We start from the raw sequence: 23,134 nt of genomic DNA, 5'->3' as shown, positions 1-23,134 counted from the left end.
TCACCTGGATGAGGAATACAGTATTAGGACTTGCTCTACCTGGAAATGTGTCATTGGTAACCTGCCTTTCTTCTAGTATTGCATCTGGTTGCATTGATTAGTTTTCTATGTCTGTTTGTGCAGTGTGCTAGACAATGATATAAGTGTTGCCCAAGAAAGAAAGGAAGAAAGAGTGTCAAGTGCATTGTGTAGTGGACTCAGTCATTAGGTTTGTGCTTCTCTCCGACTGTAAAACTGCACAACATTATTGAATGAAATGCATGAAAAAGACGCAAATCAATGGCATGTATTTTCTTCTTGAATAAGCAAGCAAGGGATGGGGCTCCTAAAGAGTGCCAGTCTGCCCACTGCGAAAACTTATTCATGACTGAAGCAACAGTAAACTGTAAACCTGATACAAGCTGACAGAGTTTGCATTGTGAACTTTCGGACTTGAACACAACTCCTCATGTGTGAACTTCATCTGAGAAATACATTGCACATGGTTCAGAGAGTAAGAGAGCAACAGAAATCCTCTGCTCATTCTCGACAGCCTCGAGCTCAACACTGGATTCCCAGGACTCTACCGTTTGTGGCAACTCAGTCAGCAACCTTAGAACTAGACCTATAGGAGATGGAAGACTTTTCTGAAGAAGCACTTTCATTTGAAGAGGGTGCAGTTCAGTGAGCTGTAACACTTAACACACTTACTATGATCATTATCAACCATCTCACTCACTCAAGTATGCAGGTGTGTGTGTGTGTGTGTGTGTGTGTGATTGTGCATTTCAGGACAGATAATGACTGCAATAAGCAGCTCCCAGCTAGTAAGTCTCAGCTCTACTTAACATTTTGTATTGGTTCTATAAAGTGTGTGTGCATTATATGGGTCTGTTCTTCACTACTGATGTGACATGATTGATTGTGTGTGTGTTAAATAAATGAACATATTTTGAAGCCACATCTCTTGCCCTTTATTGAACGGTCCTGTGATCCTTTTGGTGGGTAGCCTTAGTTGCACTCCAGTACCTATTCCCTGGCATAAGTTCTCAGGCTGGCAAAGTCAAGTTTATCTTTCTTTAGATTACATATTGTTCGGGTATAGGCTCTCCACTTGACCACAAAAGCAAGTTACAAATCTTAGTCCATATCGATGATATAACTGAAGTCTAATGACTATTTAAATAAGAAAGATGGCACATTTGACCAGCTCACTTGGAACTTGTATTTCAGTAGTAAGCGCACCAAATTCAGAAGGCAAGACTGCAGATGTCACATAATTGTATGTTGTTTAGTGAACATGACATTACAATGCCATCTTCTAGAAAATAAAATAATATGTTTATTTAAATGATTGATTTATTATTATTTAATTCGTTCATTCATCCATTCATACTCTCTGGTGCTAGACACAATCAACAGGAGTTCCTGGTTCTAATGAATGGACAGTTCTAGGTGATTTTTCTGTGTACCTTGTATTTGGGGATGGCCTTCAGTATTTCAGACACTGGAACATCTGTGCCAGCTACTCCAAGAAGAATTCCTTTATTTCTCTTAAAACAATCAACACAAGCATGTTAAAAGCAAAAAAAAAATAATTATATATATATATATATATATATATATATATACAGTGGGGCTCGAAAGTTTGGGCACCCCTTGCAGAATCTGTGAAAATATGAGTAATTTTCAAAAAATAAGAGAGATCATACTAAATGCATGTTATATTTTATTTAGTACTGTCCTGAGTAAGATATTGTACATAAAATATTTTAACATTTATTCCACAAGACAAAAAAAATGCTGAAATTATTAAAATAACCCCACTCAAAAGTTTGGGAACCCTTGGTTCTTAGTACTGTGTTCTGTTACCTGATGATCCATGACTGTCTTTCTGTTTTGTGATGGTTGTGCATGAGTCCCTTGTTTGTTCTGAACAGTTAAACTAAGCAGCGTTCTTCAGAAAAATCTTTAAGCTCCTGCAGATTTTTCAGTTTACCAGCATCTTTGCATATTTGAACCCTTTCAAGCAGTGACTTTATGATTTTGAGATACATCTTATCTCACTGAGGACATTTGAGGGACTCAAACACAATTATTAAAAAAGATTCAAACATTCACTGATGCTCCAGAAGGAAACAAGATGCATTAAGAGCTGGGGGGTGAAAACTTTTGGAAGGTAAATTGTACTTAATTTGTGTCCCGGGAAACATAAAAGTATCTTCTGTTGCTTACGAAGGGCAGAACTGAATGGAAAAATATATATATTTCAACAAAATAAGACAAATTTGGCCATCTTCATCGTGTTCAAAAGTTTTCACCCCCAGCTCTTAATGCATCTTGTTTCCTTCTGGAGCATCAGTGAATGTTTGAATCTTTTTAAATAGTTGTGTTTGAGTCCCTCAAATGTCCTCAGTGAGATAAGATGCATCTCAAAATCATAAAGTCACTGCTGGAAAGGGTTCAAATATGCAAAGATGCTGGAAAACTGAAGAAACTGCAGGAGCTGAAGGATTCTTCTGAAGAACAGTTCTCAGTTTAACTGTTCAGAACAAACAAGGGACTCATGCACAACCATCACAAAACAGAAAGACAGTCGAGGATCATTGTAATAATATGCAAATCTCCATATTCATCGGGAAGAAGGAGGCGGGAACCGGCGCACAATCAAAAAGCACTTTAATATCCAAAATAAACACAAAACAGCGCGTCAGCCCCTCACGGCGACTGACGCGCATAAACTAAAAGCAAACACATAAACTAATGTCCCAGGCCTGGTCCTCTCTCGTCCTTCACGGTCGTCGCTCCAGTTTTATATCCTTCCATCTCCTACGTGGGACTCGATACTAGCGGTGGGGCTCAGGTGTAGCTCATCTCCAATCACTACACCTGGCCTCACTCCTCGTTCCCACGCCTCTCGGCCCCGCCCCACTCGCCACAATCATCAGGTGACCACACAGTAATAAGAACCAAGGGTTCCCAAACTTTTGAGTGGGGTTATTTTAATAATTTCAGCATTTTTTTTGTCTTGTGGAATAAATGTTAATATATTTTATGTACAATATCTTACTCAGGACAGTACTAAATAAAATATAACATGCATTTAGTATGATCTCTCTTATTTTTTGAAAATTACTCGCATTTTCAAAGATTCTGCAAGGGGTGCCCAAACTTTCGAGCCCCACTGTATATATATAAGTTGTGCTTTGTCATGTTTAAGTGGTTAAATGTTTTGACTCACAGTCTCATTCTTGGTGCTGAACACAGGCATGGCCACGGTCGTCATGAGCACAGGACCCTGAGCATCCTCCAGCTACACAAATACACAACAACACAAAACAGAGACACAAATGAAGAACATTCATTACCTGGTTCTCATGGGAAAGTGATTGACCATCTGTTTTCACAGATTATCTATTATTATTATTATTATTATTATTTATTTATTTATTTTATTTTTTGACATTTAATTTTATTTAATCACCATCTGAAATAATAATTGTCAGAATGGTTAAGTCATTAGGGTGCTTTGGAACTAAAATAATTAAAATAAATGAAACAAATTCATAAAGAAAATCTGAGATCAGTGTATTTTTGAATCTGATGTGTTTCTCAAGCAAACGAATCTGTGGACATATTTCAGACATTATTTGGATTACTTTGATGTGTGTCTAGGGCAGGGTTAGTCAACACTGTTAGCCAAGTGTGTTTTATAAGATTTGGAGCTGAACTCTACAGGGTGCGTTTCCCAAAAGCATTGTTAGTCAACTATGGTCAGGAGTTCCATCATTACCAGCGTAGCTCAAAGATTCTGTGTCAGGATTCAATCAGATGTCTGTGCACTTCATATTATATCTTCTGCGTGTTCACGATGTAGAGCTCAGAGGATGTGTGTGACGTGATGATGGCAGTACTTTATACTGCTGAACCAACATGGTTCAACTGAGGGATGTGCACACATGATTTCAGGAAATTGGTTACTTTTCCAACAATGCATCATACTATGGACGTTCATCAGTTACTATGGACATCATTTTTTTTCATCATTTTACAAGCCTTTTCTTTTAACTGATGTTTTTGTTTGTTTGTTTTTGTTTTTTGCATTGCTTTTTATTGCCATAAGACATATTTAGGTTATTTAAACAACTCTTGTTCCCTTTATCTGTCAAAGTGCTTAGCTAGTTGTGACATTATCATTATCACTGGAATAAGGATATGATTATTTTTGTTTTGTTGCTTGACCCATGTTTTCCCATTTTAGCCACCCTGATAATCTGATGAACTGTAGAATGTCAAAATACTATATATAAAAAAAACTGCTATTTTTTATCACTCTTTACATTCACTAAAATTATTTTTTTAACTATAGGCTAATAAAGAAGACTGTTACCTGTGGCAACAATGCAACAGCAAACAGCAAATGTAATAGCAGACACAATCAAGAATACACATGAATACGGTGAAATCTGTGATTAAATGGTAATGAATCTCTGAACGCTGACACTCATGTGCACTCAGATCATGTGACCTCATGCTCAGGTGTGGATGATGCGGCTCAGCTGCTGGGGACTCTGTGGCTGATGGCAGAGGCTGACCTGGAGAGGAGCTTTATCATCTGTATCTAAATCTAAGCACGATGCATGCACAATTACACATTCACAATAACTCATTTGATGAATTTATGACCTGTAAACATCCAAAAGTCACAATCATACATTCTCACAAGAAGTCGGAAGTGGGGCAATGAGCTGTGCATAAGTGGAAGAGAGACAAATCAGCTCAAACGGTCATTTATATTCTTCTCTTATTTACTCTGCTCTCTCGATGTGTCTGCAGGAGTAAATGATCTGTGAAATGATGGATGATTGAGCTGGGTTATGGTGAGAATTTGGAAGCACAACAATAGCTCAGACTCTGAGATCACTACACACACTCACGTGTTTTTTTTTTTTTTCTGTGATACTGAACAAAACAGAATTAGTCATCAGATATGCCACTGAAACCAGTTTTGGATCATATGGTTGACTGATGCCCAATATGTATTCTAAAACAGAGATGTTTCATGATCTTTATGTTCTTAAGTCCTTCTCTTAAATTCAACTAACTTCATTTAATAAAAATCTAAACTGCAATACATTTCATAAAATTGCAAATAACATGCAGTTAAGTTATGAAAACATCACATTCAGTGTGTATCTAACTGTATTCTTTAAAAGTACACTCCACACAAAAAACACACACACACACATATATATTGAGTACAGCATCAAGTGATTTAAACTCCTGGGATATTGATCTGGTCAGTTAATTTAAGTAGCAGAGGGGGTTGTTAATCAGTTTCAACTGCTTTAGTGTCAGTGAAATGAACAGGTGCATTAGATGGGCAACAATAAGGTGAGCCATCAAAACAAGAATGGCTTTACAGCTGGAAGCCACTGACACTTTTTCCCTACACATCTTTTCGGACTTTTTTTAACTAGTTTTGCATCTGGCTAGGGTCATTTTCACTACTGGTAGCATGAGACAATACCTGGACCCTACAGTAGATGCACAGGCAGTCCAAATCTTCAAGGATGGCACATCAATATGATCCGTTGCCAGGTTTGCTTTGTCTACCAGCACAGTCTCAAGAGAATGAAGGAGATTCCAGGAGACAGTCACTTACTCTAGGAGAGCTGGACAGGGCTGTATAAATTCCTAAACTCATCAGGAGGACAGGTATCTGCTCCTTTGATCAAGCAGGAACAGAATGAGCACTGCCAGAGCACTACAAAACGATCTCCAGACACCTGTCCAGGAACTCAGTGATGCCCTGGTCCAGATCAGGGAGGAAAAACCCCAGGACACTATCCATCATCTCATTAGGAGCATGCATGCACATGGGGGGGGGGGGGGGGTTAATACAAATTACAGAGTTCCATTTTGAGTAGCTGCAATGACAATTCAGCATAATGGACTAGCCTGCTATAAATCATTTCACTTTGATTCTTTTAATTCAGCCCTCTGTAGGTTGATCATTTTCATTTCTAGCAACTGATGTGACACATTTCTCACAACATTTGACAAAGTGTAACAACGAACCGCACCAGACAGCGAACACAAGGGGATTGAAATAAGGAGACCAACGATAATATAACAGGTGACACGGGTAAAGCAATAATGACAAAATGAGGATAACAAGGGGACGGGGCAACACAAGCACATGACCCAAAGACAAGGCCATGTGCTTGCACACACAACAAGGGCCTGTCATGATCCTGCCTCAAGACTAGAGAAAATCAAGGACACGAGTGCAGATTCATGACAGTGGCATCCTTTCATTCCTAACACATTACACAGTCCATTTCAGTATTTTTCCCCATTGAGGTCAGATGTGTTTTCAAAGCTTTCCTTTTTTTGTATTTTTTTAAACAGTGTATATTTCCACAATAAGTACTCTTTTTACAGCTTTAAGGGGCATCTTACCGAAGGGAACTTTTTTTCCCTTCTAGAATTTTTTTTAATCTAGATTAATTTTACTGTAATCTTGGAATTAATTAAAGATGAATCTAGATTAAAATGTCTCATTTGAATTCTGCCGAAGGCATTCAGAATATGTGTGCTACTCAAATAAAATAATGACTAAAAGTAAGTCTTTTAGAAAGGGTTTCTAAAGCCAGGTGGTGCATTAGACCAGAAGCTCATCTCCTGTTTCCAAAATGCATTACAAGTTGCTTGAGAAAGCTGTAAACTAATTCCACATTGCACACGGTGCAAACAACCTTACGGCTGTTTCACACATAATCCGTCTGCAATGCGTATGTGTTTTGTATTTTTTTACCCACCCATGTTAACGGATTCCAGCATTCACGCGTTTGTGGTCCGTCAGTGCGTTCCAGGAGCATTGTGTCTTCAGCAGTTTAATTATTGTTTACGTACCAAGTAGTGGACTGCAAACGCGTCCTGTGTGAAAGCACAATGAGTATGAGTCCGTGCTGCTTCTGCACCACACACGAAACACACACGGACTGCATACGCACTACAGACGGAGTATGTGTGAAACAGACGTGCGTCTTGTCAAGGTTTCCATTGGGAAGATTCTTAAAAAAAAAATTCCCTGAAGCAAACCCGGAGGCTTCAGCTGCATCCATGTTAGCACTCCACGTTTGATGTGGTAATTTCACAGTATGCAAACACACAGGTTTAAAGACTCATTCTCGCCCCCTACAGATTCGGCTAGGTATACATCCATGCTAAAATGGTCATCATAGCTCACGTAGTATAGATCCAGCTTCCACCGGGTTTACCCCCTTTGAGCTCCTCTTCGGCCGGCAGCCCCGCGTGCCTGCTTGATGTTGCCCGAGAAGCCTGGGAACAGCAGCCGGCCATCCACCGCTCCACAATCGAGCATGTCCGGGAGATGTGGGAGAGGATTGACAGGGTCATGCCCATCGTCCGGGAGCACCTGGCCAAAGCCCAGCAGGCCCAGCAATGACATTACAACAGGGCGGCCCAGCCTCAGGAGTGTCAGCCAGGAGACCACGTCATGGTCCTCTTCCCCACTGCTGCCTGCATATTCTTGGCCAGCTGGCAAGGTCCCTACACCTCCATGGAAAGGATCGGCCCTGTCACCTACCGAACCCGGCAGCCCAGAAGACGCAGAGAGGACCAGCTGTACCACGTGGACCTTCTAAAGCGCTGGGTCGGGACCGGGTCCTCTTCCCCACTGCCGCCTGTAAATTCTTGGCCAGCTGGCAAGGTACCTACACCGTCACGGAAAGGATCGGCCCTGTCACCTACCGAGTCCGGAAGCCCAGAAGACGCAGAGAGGACCAGCTGTACCACGTGAACCTTTTGAAGCGCTGGGTCGGGACCGGGCCCCAGCTTGCAGCCCTCGCTCATCGTCCTCCCGTGGCTGTGGACATGGACCCCCACCTCTCGGCCGCCCAAAAGACGGAGCTGCAACACCTGGTAAGTCAGTTCACCAAGGTATTCTCTCCCCAGCCAGGGGGGACCCACGTACTCAAGCATGATATCCGCACAGCACCTGGAGTGATCGTCCGGCAATGGCCCTATCATGTTCTGGAGGCTCGGCGACACGCCATTGAGGAGGAGGTACAGAAGATGTTGAGGTTAGGGACCATCGAACCATCACGCAGCCCCTGGTCCAGCCCCATTGTCATGGTTCCAAAGCCCAATGGCACCTTCCGCTTTTGCAATGACTTCCGCCGCCTGAACGAAGTCTAGGAGTTTGACGGCTACCCAATGCCGCGGGTCGATGAACTCTTGGATCGCCTGGGAAAGGCCCGGTATATTTCGACTCTTGACCTCACCAAGGGCTACCGGTAGGTCCCCCTAACCGAGCAGGCAAAGCCGAAGATGGCGTTCTAGACCCCTAGTGGCCACCTTCCAGCGGCTAATGGAAATCCTCCTGCGGCCCCACCAGGCCTACACTGCCGCCTACCTGGACGATGTAGTCATACATTCCAAGACTTGGGAGGACCACCTGGAACGGCTGCGGAAGAAGCTGTCGGGAACTACGCCAGGTTGGGCTGACCTCCAACCCTGGCCTGGCCCTCACCGAAGCCAAATGGAAGAAAATTTTGTGTTTTGAAGAGACTAAAGTTCTGCTGTTCATGTGGGGTGCAAAAAATTTAAAATTCAAGAAGCTGAAATTAGGTACATCCTTAAAGTAAACTAGTAAAACTATGAGACGATGCAGTGTTTTTAAGAATATTGTACAGTATATCAGCTACAGAATTGTATAGGTTTGTCAAGCCAGGCAACCAGTAAAGAAATAGTTGATGTGTAATTATGGACAAGTCATGTCTTTCTCTGCCAACACATACAAAGACTTCCATTAACTGCAATACAGGTACTCTGAGTGCACAGATGACTGGAAAATCAAGTATGGCACTGATACAGACTACACAATGTCATCACTTAAAAAATTAAAAAAAAGATAATGAGAAGTCAAATAAAAATGAAAACTTTTCCAAACAGCACACAATATAATGTAACAAAGCAGATCCACATAATGGGTTAATGTGCTATGTAGAAACACGACTAATCACAATCAAAATGTGAATTAAACCTTTACCTTTTGAGCCTGTGGACGCTACAGAGACAAAAGACAAACTATGATCAAATGAGTGTTCACACACAAATTACAACTTCTCCTGGTCATTACTTCCTAAAGTCTGGATCTGAAATACATTCTTAAAAACCTTTTAATACAAACGTATAAGCTCTCTGTTAAAGTGGTGGACAAAATTATTAGAAGACTAGTATTATCACCAGCTAAAAAATGGTTTTAAATCTGTTGTATTTATCTTTTGCTATAACGTGTCAGTAGGAAATATTAGTTCATATTTCCAAACATTAATTTGTCCATTAATTGTAATAATCCAGTGAGAGTGTGTGAGATGTGATCTGATCATCATCAGTCTGTCTGGAGCGACATGAAGAAACAGAACAAACTGAGACAGACTCAATCCATAAGAACTGTGTCTCCAAGACGCTTCAAGGCTATGATTTCTTTACAACCTACTAATTTTTTTTCTTGGTCTGTGACACTTTTTCCTATTGTGTTGACATGCAGCAGACTGTTAAATGAATTGTAAAGGCAAAAAAAATAACAAATAGCTAAACATTTTTACAATCTACATCATTATTTTCTCTGAGACACTATTTTTCCTACTATGTTCACAGCAAAATGTTAAACAAATTTTGTGTCTTCACAAGACTAATAAATTACAACATGTCTACTATTTATTAGCCTGTCTCTCTTTCCTTTAGTAGTGGAAATTTTAATGTGAGGATCTGGAACGAGATCTAAATTTAGCAAGTAAAGTCAGGCCGGTAAGAAAATAATTCTAAGTGAACAGCAGGGGAACAAAGAGTGAATATATAGTGGAAGCAGGAGGCTGCGGAATATAAGCTAACATTGGGTTGTCCAGAAGAAAAGTTTTTTGTTTTTTTCTTTGTCCATGATCCCAGTTTTAGCCATATATGAGGCCCTTGCCAGCACTCAGAACTTATGCACTTTATCCTGATCTACATAAAAAATTAACCAGTACAGACAGTGTATTCAAATGGGCACAAGTGGGCACAATACACAATACTCTTTTCTGTGTGCATGGTGTTAACAATGAAAAAAATTCAAAAGCACAAATATGTTACACTTACAGTGTTATCAACATAGGCTTCTGTCCACACCATGTCATGCTCTCGATCAATGACCTTCGGCCGACTGAGCACATGCAGATACTCCATCACATTCTCCTGAACATCTGCCAGTGTGGAGATCTGGGTAAAATAACCTGACAACACAGAAAAAAAACATATATATATATTAATATATTAATATAATGATATATATCCAATGATGTGTAAATATATACACAAAATGTAAAACTATATACAAACTTTAAAACACTCAATGATTTGTTGTCTCCTTTCATGAGTGAGTGTATACATTTGTTCACATGCTAATTCTACACTAATGTAGGAAATCAAATTGTGTGCTAAAGCATACAGCCAAACAGTCATATCTACAGAAATTGCTAAGCAATGTTGCTGTCAACAAACCTCATAATCATAATTATAACACATCATGATGATAGAATACAAATCAAGACAAACAAAAGCATTATACAGACCTGTCATGAATTAAACACTAGAACATGCTGCTTAAGCTCAACAAATTAGAATACTTCATAAAAACAATGAAATAAAATGGTGTTAGCGCAGTGGATAAGACACACGTCTGTGGTGTGGGAGACCTGGGTTTGAATCCACTGTGAGACAACAATGTGTCCCTGAGCAAGACACTTAACCCCCTAGTTGCTCCAGAGGCGTGCAACCTCTGACATATATAGCAATTGTAAGTCGCTTTGGATAAAAGCGTCAGATAAATGTAAATGTAAAATAAAATATTTAGTGAATTGTTGGCCTTCTTGAAAGTATGTTCATTTACAATTCAGTGTGGCATGGAGATGATCAGTTTGTGGCACTGCTGAGGTGGTATGGAAGCCCAGGTTTCTTTGGCAGTGGCCTTCAGCTCATCTCCATTTTTTGGTCTGTTGTTTCTCATTTTCCTCTTGACAATACCCCATAGGGTTTTCAAAAAAACAATGGACCAGCACCAGCAGATGACATTGCACCCCAAATCATCACAGACTGTGGAAACTTAACACTGGACTTCAAGCAACTTGGGCTATGAGCTTCTCCACCCTTCCTCCAGACTCTAAGGCCATTATGAAATACAAAACTTGCTATCATCTGACAAAAGGACTTTGGACCAATGACAACAGTCCATTTCTTCTTCTCCTTAGCCCAAGTAAAATGCCTCTGAGATTGTCTGTGGTTCATGAGTGGCTTAACAAGAGGAATACAACAACTGAAGCCAAATTCCTTGGCATGTCAGTGAGTGGTGGCTCTTGATGCCCCAGCCTCAGTCCATTCCTTGTGAAGTTCTCTAAAACTTCACTGCACATCCGTTTATTCACCACACAGACTTTCACACGACACAGTACACCCTGGACTTAATTTCCCATAAACCCCTGCTTAGGAAATCATTATTGAACCTCACCTGTTTCCCATCAGTGACACTATAAATGCTGCACTCATCCACACACACACATTGCGAAGTCTTGTTTAGTTCTGTCTGGCATTTCTGAGTGGTTTCCTAGTGTTTGTGTTTGACTTTGGATTGTGTATGTAACGACTTGGATTCTCTGCCACCTGCCCCGACCTTTGCCTGGCATTGTTGCTGTTTCTGGATATCCTTTGACACACTTGATGCTGTTCCTGATTTCTTAAAAATTATATTTATGGCACTTTAGAGGGATTTTTATTATATTTATGGAACTTTAGAGGGAAACAAGATGTGTCTAGTTTTAACATTATTTCAGTCATGACAACTCTTGGGATACATTATACATTTTAATTTAATATTGTAAATAAAATGTGTATAGGTTTGGTCTTGGCGGACCAGATCTGCTATGATGCTGCTGCCAAATGCTTAGATCATAACATCAAAAGGAAACATGCTGCTGCTTGATAGAGGAATATCCTTGTAGCAGATCTAGGCAGGCGGTGCCTATTAATTAAAGCGGTCACCTGATGGCCATTTTCCACAAGTTGATATGACTCTTTAGGGTCTTAATGAAAAGTCTATAGCATATTTTGGTTAAAATGTCTCAATGGTAGTGCAAAACAACACCCTGTTTACCATGTCAAACACAGCTCTGTTCACAGCGACCCGTTTCGTGCATGTCCCTTTAAATGCTAATGAGCTCTGCTGCCCCTTCCCTCTCTTCCTTGAGGTGATGAGCCATTTTTCATATGCTAAAGTATGGTTGAATCTATTATGGTAGAATAAGTTGAAGCACTTGCAAAGACACTTATATTTGTTTATCTGTTGGTTGACCATCAAAATCTTAGTCAAAAGTCTTAGCATATATTTAAATTAGCAGACACACTGATACTCTAATGACCGCTAGTTGATATTTAGTGCAGAGTTACAAATAATAAAAATTACCACAAATAAATAAAAATTATAATATATTAAAACTGTTTTTATGAATATTCATGAGATGATACAACATATTATAAGTTTTTTTATAATGCATTATGCATTCATTGTAATTCTTTAAGAATACCCTTATAATGTATTATGAGTATGATATGAGCTTAGAAAGTGTTAGCAAAAAACCTTACACTCAGTTCTGAAGGTGAAACTGGATCAAAAATGATTTGTGCAAACAGAGACGCTTTTATGTAGATCGGGGGGTCGCATTCCCTTCAAAAACAAAAGTAAACCACTGCATCTTCAGTAGCTCAGATGTCAGGAGTAAATGTGCTCTGCTATGTTCATTATTACATCCAATATCAGAACACCTCAATCGTTTAGTAGGAGTCATTCTTGTCTACATCTGCTCCGGCGGTGAAACAATGGTGGACTGATGACAGTCACTCAGGATGGGTCTAAGGTAAAATGCTAGTGTCAATCAACAATTGTGGGCGTAGCCTGGGTCTGTGTGACATCACACAGACAGACATCTGAGAATGGCCTTGAAATGAGAAATATGAAATTATTTATAGAGATTATTATTTTTTTATCACTATAGGTAGGTTGTGTACAAACACTGCCAGCACATATTTCAGTTCAAACAATTTGTAAAAGTGCATGTCGCATCCAATTACCCTTTAAGAACTAATATATAAAAGCATATTAAGATATCTTTAATGCCTCTTGAATAACAGGCATGCAAACCTTAATGGAATAAATAATTGCTAAAGTCAACAGATTTTACTAATAGACCTACTAATTTCTGTAAAAATAACATGGTGCTGCCATCTTTCTGAAGTAATTTTACCCCCTTGTAATTTGACTCTGAATCTCGGGTGAAAATTGTAATTTTGAACCCACTCTACAAAACAGACGATTACTTAGTAAATATACAATACATCCATTACATTTAATATTCTTGCTTTATCCTTCATTCATGTTTTTCTTTAACAGAAGATTAAACTGGGGGAACTCTGTTCTAGGTTGAGTTGACATGAACACACAGACACACACACACACACATTTGATTATTTTATTTGGAATGACAAATACTGATTAAATATCCAAAGCATCCAAATATTTACAAAGAGCCTATTATTTTTCACCTGACAATACAGACAATGCAAGTAGCAACCACATTAATAAGTCGGCTATGGATAAGGTGATATCGTCTTCTCCAAACATGCAGACTGCCTATGATTGCTGACACAGAACAATATCTGGCTGTTTGCTTAGAGGTCGTTTTACTCAGTCCAGCAATCTGCAAGCCTCTGACACATAATCTGTGCACATGTCCCAAGCTACCAAAGATAAGAATAATCAGTTTGATCCTGTAACCACACACTAACAAAGCATTTGTTAATGACTGATACTTTAACATTTTCTCAGAAAAGAGGCCACTTCCAGAATCAGAATGTTCTTAGAAAGTTCATTGATGACTACAATGTCTGGAGTGTTTGTGTTTTCCCTGAGAACACTTCTAAAATAGCTTATATTATTACCATTCAAGTTTAAAAACCAGCTAGTTTTAACAGTTTTGATTGTATGTATTGCACTTTTTCCAGATACTTTGCGCAGTTCTTGAGCTGTTATGTTTACGATGCGATCGTGACGTGCGATGTAAAGTCCTTTAAACGCGGGCATCCGTTCAGTATGTGCGCTGTGGATTCCATTATCTTATCGCTGTGTAGTAAACAGAATGGTTCGTGGTGTTTTGGGAACCACAAAGAGAGGTTGTATTTGGTCGGGAGAGTTTGCAGCCGAGCTTTAATAACAAATTTTAAGATATCTTTGTTGATGGCTGAATTTTGTAATGCAGAGTGTGAGACTGTATGATCCGATGTTATTGCTGCACAAATCATTCAGATCGGGTCAATCCAAACGTACTCAGAATCCCGTAGCTCTGGTATCCAGCTTTCCGCTAGGTTTCTTACGGAAACCGAGGAAACCTGCTTCTCCGTCTGCAGCATAGGGGACCTTATACTCATAAACTTTATTCATGTAATTTATGGCATGGAGGAGGGGGGTCTGGGTAAGTGCTGTTGTTTAGAATTATATCTATTGCCTTACTCCTATGGTGTTCCCAAAGATAGGCTAGTAGTAGTTTTCGCTTACCACTCGTACAAATGGTTACTTTGAGGACAAACATTTGTCGGGTCATGGATTCGCCATCCGATGTTATGGATTTTACCGCTTTTTAAAGCAGCTTTGTTTGTAAACTTCAAGGTTGAAACCAAGCACATTGTGAGTAGTCCTGATAATAACATAACTGGCTCTTTTCTGCGTTTTCGCCGGCAGCTACGACCGCGTGCGAACCTGCCGCAGCCATGACACACACACACACACAAACACACACACACACACACAACTGAACACAACTGAAAAGAGAACTTTTAGACGAATGTAGGTTTTGTTTTTCACTACACACATGTGGAGATCAGGTCATTCTTTCACTGTTCATCAATCAGCTGAGGAAATGTTTACAGAGCTGCATGAGGAAAAATGAGCAAGCCTAACCTTTATTAGCGCAGGCCATCCATTTCAGATTATCAGCAAAGGCAGACTCCCGACCAATCAGGTAAGGGAACACACGCACCTGCAGACAGAAGAGCTTAGGTTAGCTGTCAGTCATGTTTAATCGCTCAAGATTAAGCTAATGTACAATCCCTCAACAGCAGATAAGACACACTACCTTGACTGCATCTAATTAGTTTACTCTTTAATTGTTTAGCTTCCATAAAAGTTTGGCCAACCAAAATAATTTGTTATTTTGTGATACAAGTAAAAAAAAAAAAAAAAAAAAAAAAAAAAAAGGATGATAATGGATGTAATCAGAAGTCAGATTTACAGTGTACATTGCATTAGAAATGTTTGAATATGTTTTGTTGGTAAACACCATTCACGAATAAAGCCTATAACTAGCATACACTACCAGATTTGATCCATGACAGAACCAATCACACTCACTTGGCATATTATTTGATGAATGCTGCTTTCACATTCTCTGTGCCTCATTATGTGCTGCATTGAGATAGACCACACGCACACACACACACACACACACACACACACACACACACATACACACATACAGGAATACTGAGGTGAAGAGAGAGGTGCTGTATGACATACTGGAGGTCAATTAAAAAGTACTGTGGTTGCCCCTTTATAGAGGAGAACACGGAGTGTACACCAATTTTCATTTCTTGTTTTGTGCCATGTATTACTTTACTAATATGCATGTTAATTATAAAATTATTTTCCTCAAAGCAATCTTCTCCACATGTGACATTCCCACTGTTTGTTAGTTTGTTCCCGTGTTTATACATGGTTAAAGTATTTTTAACCTGTGAAACACTATAAGAGCTTTCAAATTGTGCCTAAATCTAACAAATCTAAGGAAAAATTGGATGGTGAAAAATGTACTGTACATAGTAAAGTGCATGAGCGGACATGCAGAGATGATGTTTAAGAAGACACCTTAAAGAATTAGAAAAACGCTGAATGAATTGGAAAGAGGCAGGTAGTCCACCATAAGAACCCTGAGCAACAAACTGTGGCCTGTCCCAAAAAGCACAGTTAATGTTCACCTACAGTCTTGCTGACTGCTGACTATGCTGCCACACACCCATGTCTGTTAAGTCCACATCTCTGAGTTTAATTTGTGTTTCACATTTGTCATTTTAGGCTCCACAGCAGACTTGTATCCAACAGTCTTAATGGCATTAACATCATGTATATGTGGACTCTGAGGAGCACTGCAAGGCTTTAGAGTGTCATTTAGGATAGACCATGTATATTGACTCCTTTGGTTCAGTTAGTGTTTGTATTAATATTCCATATGAGGGTATTACAACTCAAAACTTGTGAAAATCAAAATGGTTTCTAGATTGTTTTAAATGATTTTCAATGGTTTGCCAATGCCATTGCATTCAACAGACAATTATGATCTAAGGTATAAAGGTATCATTGCATGGTAAATTAGATTAATGAAGGTATTACAGTAGTTTAATGTAAACTGTCAAGAACCACTAGCAATAGGACCAACAAGTGTGAAACAACTTTTAGGGAGATTCAGACAACCCAGGAAGACATTACACCTGTTTCACACATACCCTATCTGCAGTGCGTATGCATTGGACTCACTGTGCTTTCACACAGGACGCGTCTGCAGTCCGCTACTGATCCGCGGTGTTTAGGCCACAAACACAACATTTGTTCATTATATTCATTTCAAATCATGTAAAAAATAATAATAAATAATAAATAATAAAAATAATATTTTTCAGCATTGTGACTCACAGAACAGTAACAATCTTTCATAATCATGTACATTAGTTTAAACTCAATAAATATAAACAACATTATTCATGCATTTGACTTCTAGGTTTGTATAATGAGGTGCTCAAGCAAGCAGCAAAACATTTAAACTCAACAATTAGCCTAATTTTCTTGTTAGGATATCACAAATATTTAAAATTAAAACACCACTGGCAGAAACAGTCATCTCCATTTAAATCTTTATCACAAGCAATCACAACCAATGTGAAGCACAGTAGGCTTTAATTAGTATACATGTTCTTTGAAATTACTTCATTTCCATGTCAATCCATGTTTATTTTTACCGCGAACAATGCACTGTCACTTTAATTCAGTGCGTGCAGAACAGCAAAAATAGACTCGGTACGTAAACAATTGCTGCACTGCTGCAGACGCACCGGTCCTGGGACGCACTGATGGACCACAACCACATGCTGTGTGAATGCTGTAATCCGTTAACATGGGTGCGTAAAAAAAAAAAAAATGCACTGCAGACCGGAGTATGTGTGAAACAGGCATTAGACATACTGAGCCAGGGAAGCATTAACAGTGTTATAAATGTGGGGAACAATAACAGCATAACTGGGGGAGAGGCACAAAAGAACAACATATTGGCTCACAATGGGGTGCTCTTTTCCCCAAGCATAATTCAGTACTCTGCTTTAAACAGCCCCGCTAAAACATTACTGTTCTTGTCTCCCAAAAGATTCATCAGTTGGTCCTTATATGTCAGGCAGGTTAACAAAATGTGACCAATCACGGAAAGTAGGGACACAAGTCGATTCTGGGGCATTTTGAGTTAATCGCAGACTCTGAAAGTGTAGTCTCCAAGCTTTCCAACGATGTGTAACACATGGAAATCTGATAATATTTGGAGAAGTTGTGGCCATTTGAAGGTAGGCACTCAAAAAAGCTCAAAAGGGAGAAAATGGCCTCTAAACATTGTGCGGTTCTCACCTGCTGCGAGTGACAATGGGGCTCATTTACATCTCATTTACATAAACCATACCCCCTGTAAAGCTGCGTGGTTGCATAGCAACGACAGACACGACAGGAAAAATCGGACTGCATACTATTAATAATAAAGGATAATTTATATTTTAAATGTCAGTAATTTATATTTTTGAGTTTTATAAAAATGATTTAGCGGCTAAAATATGTGAGTTTTATCTTTTTATAAAATCTTTTTTGAACTTGTGCATTGAAGATAACGTTGCAAGACACTTCCTTAAAATCTGGCCATCATTTTTAATGTTATTATTTTAATGTTTATGTACACAAAAAGTACATATTGATGCTAATTTTATTTGTTATTTGCTAGTTTTCTACATAAAACTTGATTGTGAATTGATTTAATTGTGTAGCATTAGGACTTTTTGAACAGGATTCTTTGATAACCGTGATCACTTTAGTCACTATAATCATGAAATTAAATTTTCATGCCATTTCATCTCTAGTTATGATCAACTATGATATGTTTTTATAGTATAATATGCAAAGTATGATGCTAACGATTACAATTAAAATGAGCTAGCTAATAAGTCCTGAGCTAGCTAATAACAAAGGGTATGTATGGGAAGGTCTTAACATGGACTAAACATAAGATAATGTACGTGTTTGTGTGCTTATCATGTAGCATTTACAGTCAAAGTTATGGATTTTCCCCATTTCTCTGTCTTTATCCCCAACAAATGTTACTAACGATATAGCCTCTGATATCTTACGGTCCAACTCGTCTGATGCCAGTCCGATACATTCTTCCTTGTCTTCATCTTTGCTCAGTTGTAGATTAGGGATATTATTCAGTTTTATTAGAGTGCTGCATAATAAGTAACCATGCTTCCCTTGGAGGGCGGGGGCAACGTCCCTACTGTGTGCTAGAATCTCCGAAAAACAAGTTGATTTCAACCTCAAAATGTACGCTTTTAAACATACCAATACTGCTATCTCAAACACGGAGAGGCTTCTTTGTGACCTCAACTAACAGATTCTGCAAAAAAACCTAAAATCACCCATTCTGAAAAAATATATTTCTCATTTTGCTTGAAAGTTGTGCTGCCGACTTGTGTCACTGGTTTCCGTGAAAGGTCACAAATGGTTTGAATCAGATTCTGATTCAGTTTGGATTATGAGGATCTATTAAAACACGATAAAATCTACAAGTACCTCTACAACATGGTAATAATTCAAAAAAGTACCAGAATGGAATGAGGGTTACGTATGTAACTGAGATAGTCCCTATCTGTCGGTCACTACGCGTTAAGTCAAACAACATATGGGGTCCATGGAAAATGCCAGAGCCTGAACACCGTCGCAACCCTGTGGCAATGCAATTGTGGACAAGCCGTGGCATGCCACAAAAGCTACGCTAAGGGCATAACCTTACCAAATCCCAAGCACAAATTCACTGACCTCGGTACCAAAGGTGGCCAAATGGTGAGTACATTGCTGCTGAAGAAGGCCATGCTGCTGTTATGTCCACAAAAAAAGTTCACCTTCAGTGAAAGATTGCTTCAGATCTTTCCTATTTGTTATTGGCAGAACGATTTGGATGTGAGCCTTAAGGGGAAACAGAGACCACATTCTACCCATTGGGAGATGATGTGGAAATTCTGATATGGACTGACCCAAGGGGGCAGTACTACATATAGAATAGGTCTCTGAGGCAGGTCCTACCTTAGAGTAGGGATGGAAAAACTTCCAGAAGAAACTGACAAAGTGGGACTGTCAAGGGAAGACACAGGTTTTCAAAGAGGGAAACCTTACCGTGGAAGAATACACATATGGGATTATCCATAGGAAATCAAGCCATATGGACACCTAGCCCAGTACAGGGACTGACCGGGACTACAGGCATGCTAACACCAGTACTGGGCATGGCTTCAGACTGCTCTACCAAGTCTGACTGCCAAGGGTTCTGGAGGATGTTCAACTAGGGTTCGGCCAACCAGGGAAATCTATTGGGAAAAGAAAGGCACTCGTATCCCCATATGAGGGGGGATGGTGCAGCAAGTGTCAGATCAGACACCGAGCCAGATCTTCCCGCCAATTACCTGTTACCCAACACATGGGCAGTGGGAGGATTTGTGGAAAGCAAACAGGTCCACCTGAGCTTTCCCGAATTAACTCCAGATCAGCTGGAACATCTGGGGATGGAGTCACCATTCCCCGGGGAAAGTGAGCGGTTGTGAGAGCACATCGGCTGCACAATTGAGATCCCCTGGAATGTGGACAGCACACAGCGACTTGAGCCATGTCTGACTCCAGAGGAAGAGATGGTGGGCGAGTTGAGACATGCAATGTGATTGTAGACCACCCTGCCAGTTGAAATACGAAACACCCGCAGCATTGTCCAAATGGACTAGCACGTGTTTGTCCAACAGCAGTGGCCAAAACTGCCACAAGGCTAGATGCACTGCCAGCAACCCCAGGCAGTTGATGTGCTAAAGCAGTTGAGGTCCTGTCCAGGACCCTGAAGCTGCCTGCCTGTTGCACATAGCGCCCCATCCCATGTTGGAGGCATCTGTCATGACAACAACATGCTGAGATACTTTTTCTAAGGGCCGTAGAAAAGCAAGGTCTGACCAGGGGCTGAATAGCAGCAACACATCTGTGTGTATTTATTTCTTTAACCAGGAGAATCACATTGAGATATGTCTATCTCTTCTTCCAGTGAGACCTGGTCAAGACAGCGGCACATTAAATTTCACAAAAAAAGAAAAACAATAAGACAACACCACAATTTACAAAACCAAAAGCAGTAACACCAGATCAACTAAAACAATTACAAGTATCCAATAAAACATTTAGAAAAAAAAAAATGATTAAAGGTGCTTAGGGTTGGAAGTGCATCTAAATTGAGTACATTTTGCAAGTCATTCCAGGCCCAGGGACCATAAAACGAAAATGCACCTTTGCCGAATTCTGACAATACCCTTGGCACTTTTAGCCTAATACGGGAACCAGACCTACAGTAGTACAATAATTTTTTGTGTAGTAAATTATGATATTTGATATATAAAAGGGTAATTTGTCTAACAAAGCTTTTGCGATAAATACATACATATGTAACTTTCTCCTTTGATGTAAGGATAACCATGATAAAGAAACATATAAAATATAGTGATTAGGGGTGTAACGGTTCACAAAATTCACGGTTCGGTTCGATACGATTCACTGGTGTCACGGTTCGGTACGGTTTCGGTACGTTTTAGATACAGCAAAAAGAAAAAATTGGCAGATAAATTTCCTTGATTTTTAAAAAATGTTTTATTTATTAAAACTAACAAAGTATGTTTTTTTTATTTTTTTCATTGAACAATGATGGAGCTATTCTTTACCCATATTCTATGGTGTTTTCTTAGCAGCATACTGTATAAACAAAAACAGCTCCTTATAAAAAAAAATGAAAATGTTAAATTGGTGTAGTAGTTATGAACAAATACAAAGATGTAACCTTTTATATGGAACTCTATAACTCTTTATATTGAGTGTGTTTTTACTCAATTGGTTCTCCATAGGGCTTATGTTTTTTGGAACAAAGCAGGTCTGGCTGAAATGGGCTCGTGAAGGAATATTGTAACGGGGCTCAATTACGCATTTTCTTAAAACCTGCGTTTTCCACTACAGAGTAAGGCGCTCGCTCACTCAGTACGCGCTGAAGGCTCGTTGCAAAATGGCTAAAGGGTCTTTCACACAGGACGCGGTATGCGCTGCGCTGGACCCTGGGCTCAGCGTTGCCCTTCAGATTCAAAGCGATTTGCGCTGCACTATGCCAAGTTTTCAAAACTGCCCGTGCATACGTTCTATTTATAACCGTTCTTCTATCTAATAATGTGCAGGCCTGTTAATTGTATCGTACTGCTCAGGAAATCCGACACAGTACAGTACTAGTACAGTACTAGTCCATTTTGATTTCCGTGCTTGTTTGGATGCCCCGATCGATTGGTAAAGTGCACCCAAACACCAGACCTGTTGGTTATTGGAGGATCTTCTATTTCTGGTCTTTTAAACGCATTGGCCATTTTGCAATGAGCCTTCAGCGCGTACTAAGTGAGCGAGCACCTGACTTAGTAGCCTAACATAAACATATAAGCTGGTGTTTTTTTTTTTCTTCTTCGGGGGTGTCAGGGGCGTTGCCTGTTACGTCGTTTGGGTAATTGGGCTACCTTGTTGAACGCATATCATTATATTTCACAAATTTTTTTTTCCAAATATAATTAATTAGTCCAACGAACGGTTCAATACGAATACGCGTATCGTTACACCCCTAATAGTGATGCATCCGTGACTCTGCACCAGAAACAAAGCATAAGGCTGCATGATACACATAATCCATTTTCCTAAGTAGGGTTGTAGCTGCGTGCATGTATAGAAGATCACCATAATCGATTATAGATAAGAAGGCACTAGGGCTGTCACTTTTTATTTGATATTCGAATATGTATTCAACATGACGTTGAAGTGTCTGTAATCTAACTATAAATAAAATATCTGGTTTTTAAAATGCCATGTGTAGCGCATTTTTTACAGTCTATGATTAGACCGTTTGTTTTTTATTTTATTATTTGCCATCTTATCCAGTAGAGGGCAATCTAGACGTATTGTAGCGTAGGCCCGTTACCAAATCACGTTATTGTTTGTGCCTGTTCTGAATATTTTTTTTTGTTCTTCATTTAACCTAATTTTGTGGGATATGCATAGTGCCACTTAATATAAGTTGATATTCTAAGTTGATAACCTGCTGTTTTAAACATTAAGTAAAAAAAAAATAATAATCCAGATAGTCCTGTTTATTACTAAATGTTAATACATTTGTGATAAAAATTTCCATTAGGCTACGGTGTTTTTTTGTTTTTTTTTATGTGCGGGGGGGACTGTCTCTGTTGCCTAGATATTTGTATATATTCGAATACATTGCATGCGTTCAAATTAGATTTTTCTCAAAAGTGACAGCCCTAGAAGGCACTCTCTACTATTTTATTTTGGGCCGCATAAGGAATTTTTTTTTTTAAATGATAGAAAAAACGGTCTCAGGTTACGTATGTAACCATGGTTCCCTGAGTAGGGAACGAGACACTGCGTCCTCTAGGGGGCGCTTTGGGGAACACCTCGTCGTGACCCGTGTCTGAAGCATACAATGAAAAAACACCAACTTGTTGGCCGTCGACAGCCTCCGACGTCACTACCGGCGCGACTATAAATCAGCACCGGGAGAGCACGTCATTATCTTCTTCGTCTGAAGCTTGCGTCCGAAGCATGGCAGAGAGCTAGAGGACGCAG

At 39.6% G+C, this 23,134-nt stretch overlaps 1 protein-coding gene across 1 annotated transcript in view; it reads right to left on the bottom strand.

Annotated features, from left to right (window-relative positions):
* cacna2d3a (calcium channel, voltage-dependent, alpha 2/delta subunit 3a) overlaps window positions 1–23,134 on the bottom strand; it is a 164,227-nt gene that overhangs the window by 68,941 nt on the left and 72,152 nt on the right. The window contains exons 12-15 of the mRNA XM_052562888.1: window positions 15,050–15,128; window positions 10,147–10,280; window positions 3,221–3,292; window positions 1,452–1,532 (exon numbers count right to left, since the gene is read on the bottom strand). Of these exons, the coding sequence (XP_052418848.1) occupies window positions 1,452–1,532; window positions 3,221–3,292; window positions 10,147–10,280; window positions 15,050–15,128 (366 nt within the window). The remainder of the gene's footprint in view (window positions 1–1,451; window positions 1,533–3,220; window positions 3,293–10,146; window positions 10,281–15,049; window positions 15,129–23,134) is intronic.

Source organism: Carassius gibelio, chromosome B8 (genome assembly GCF_023724105.1).
Source record: "Carassius gibelio isolate Cgi1373 ecotype wild population from Czech Republic chromosome B8, carGib1.2-hapl.c, whole genome shotgun sequence".
Taxonomy (NCBI): domain Eukaryota; kingdom Metazoa; phylum Chordata; class Actinopteri; order Cypriniformes; family Cyprinidae; genus Carassius; species Carassius gibelio.
Note: the sequence above shows the minus strand (reverse complement) of the source record. Positions and strands in the feature narration are given on the sequence as shown.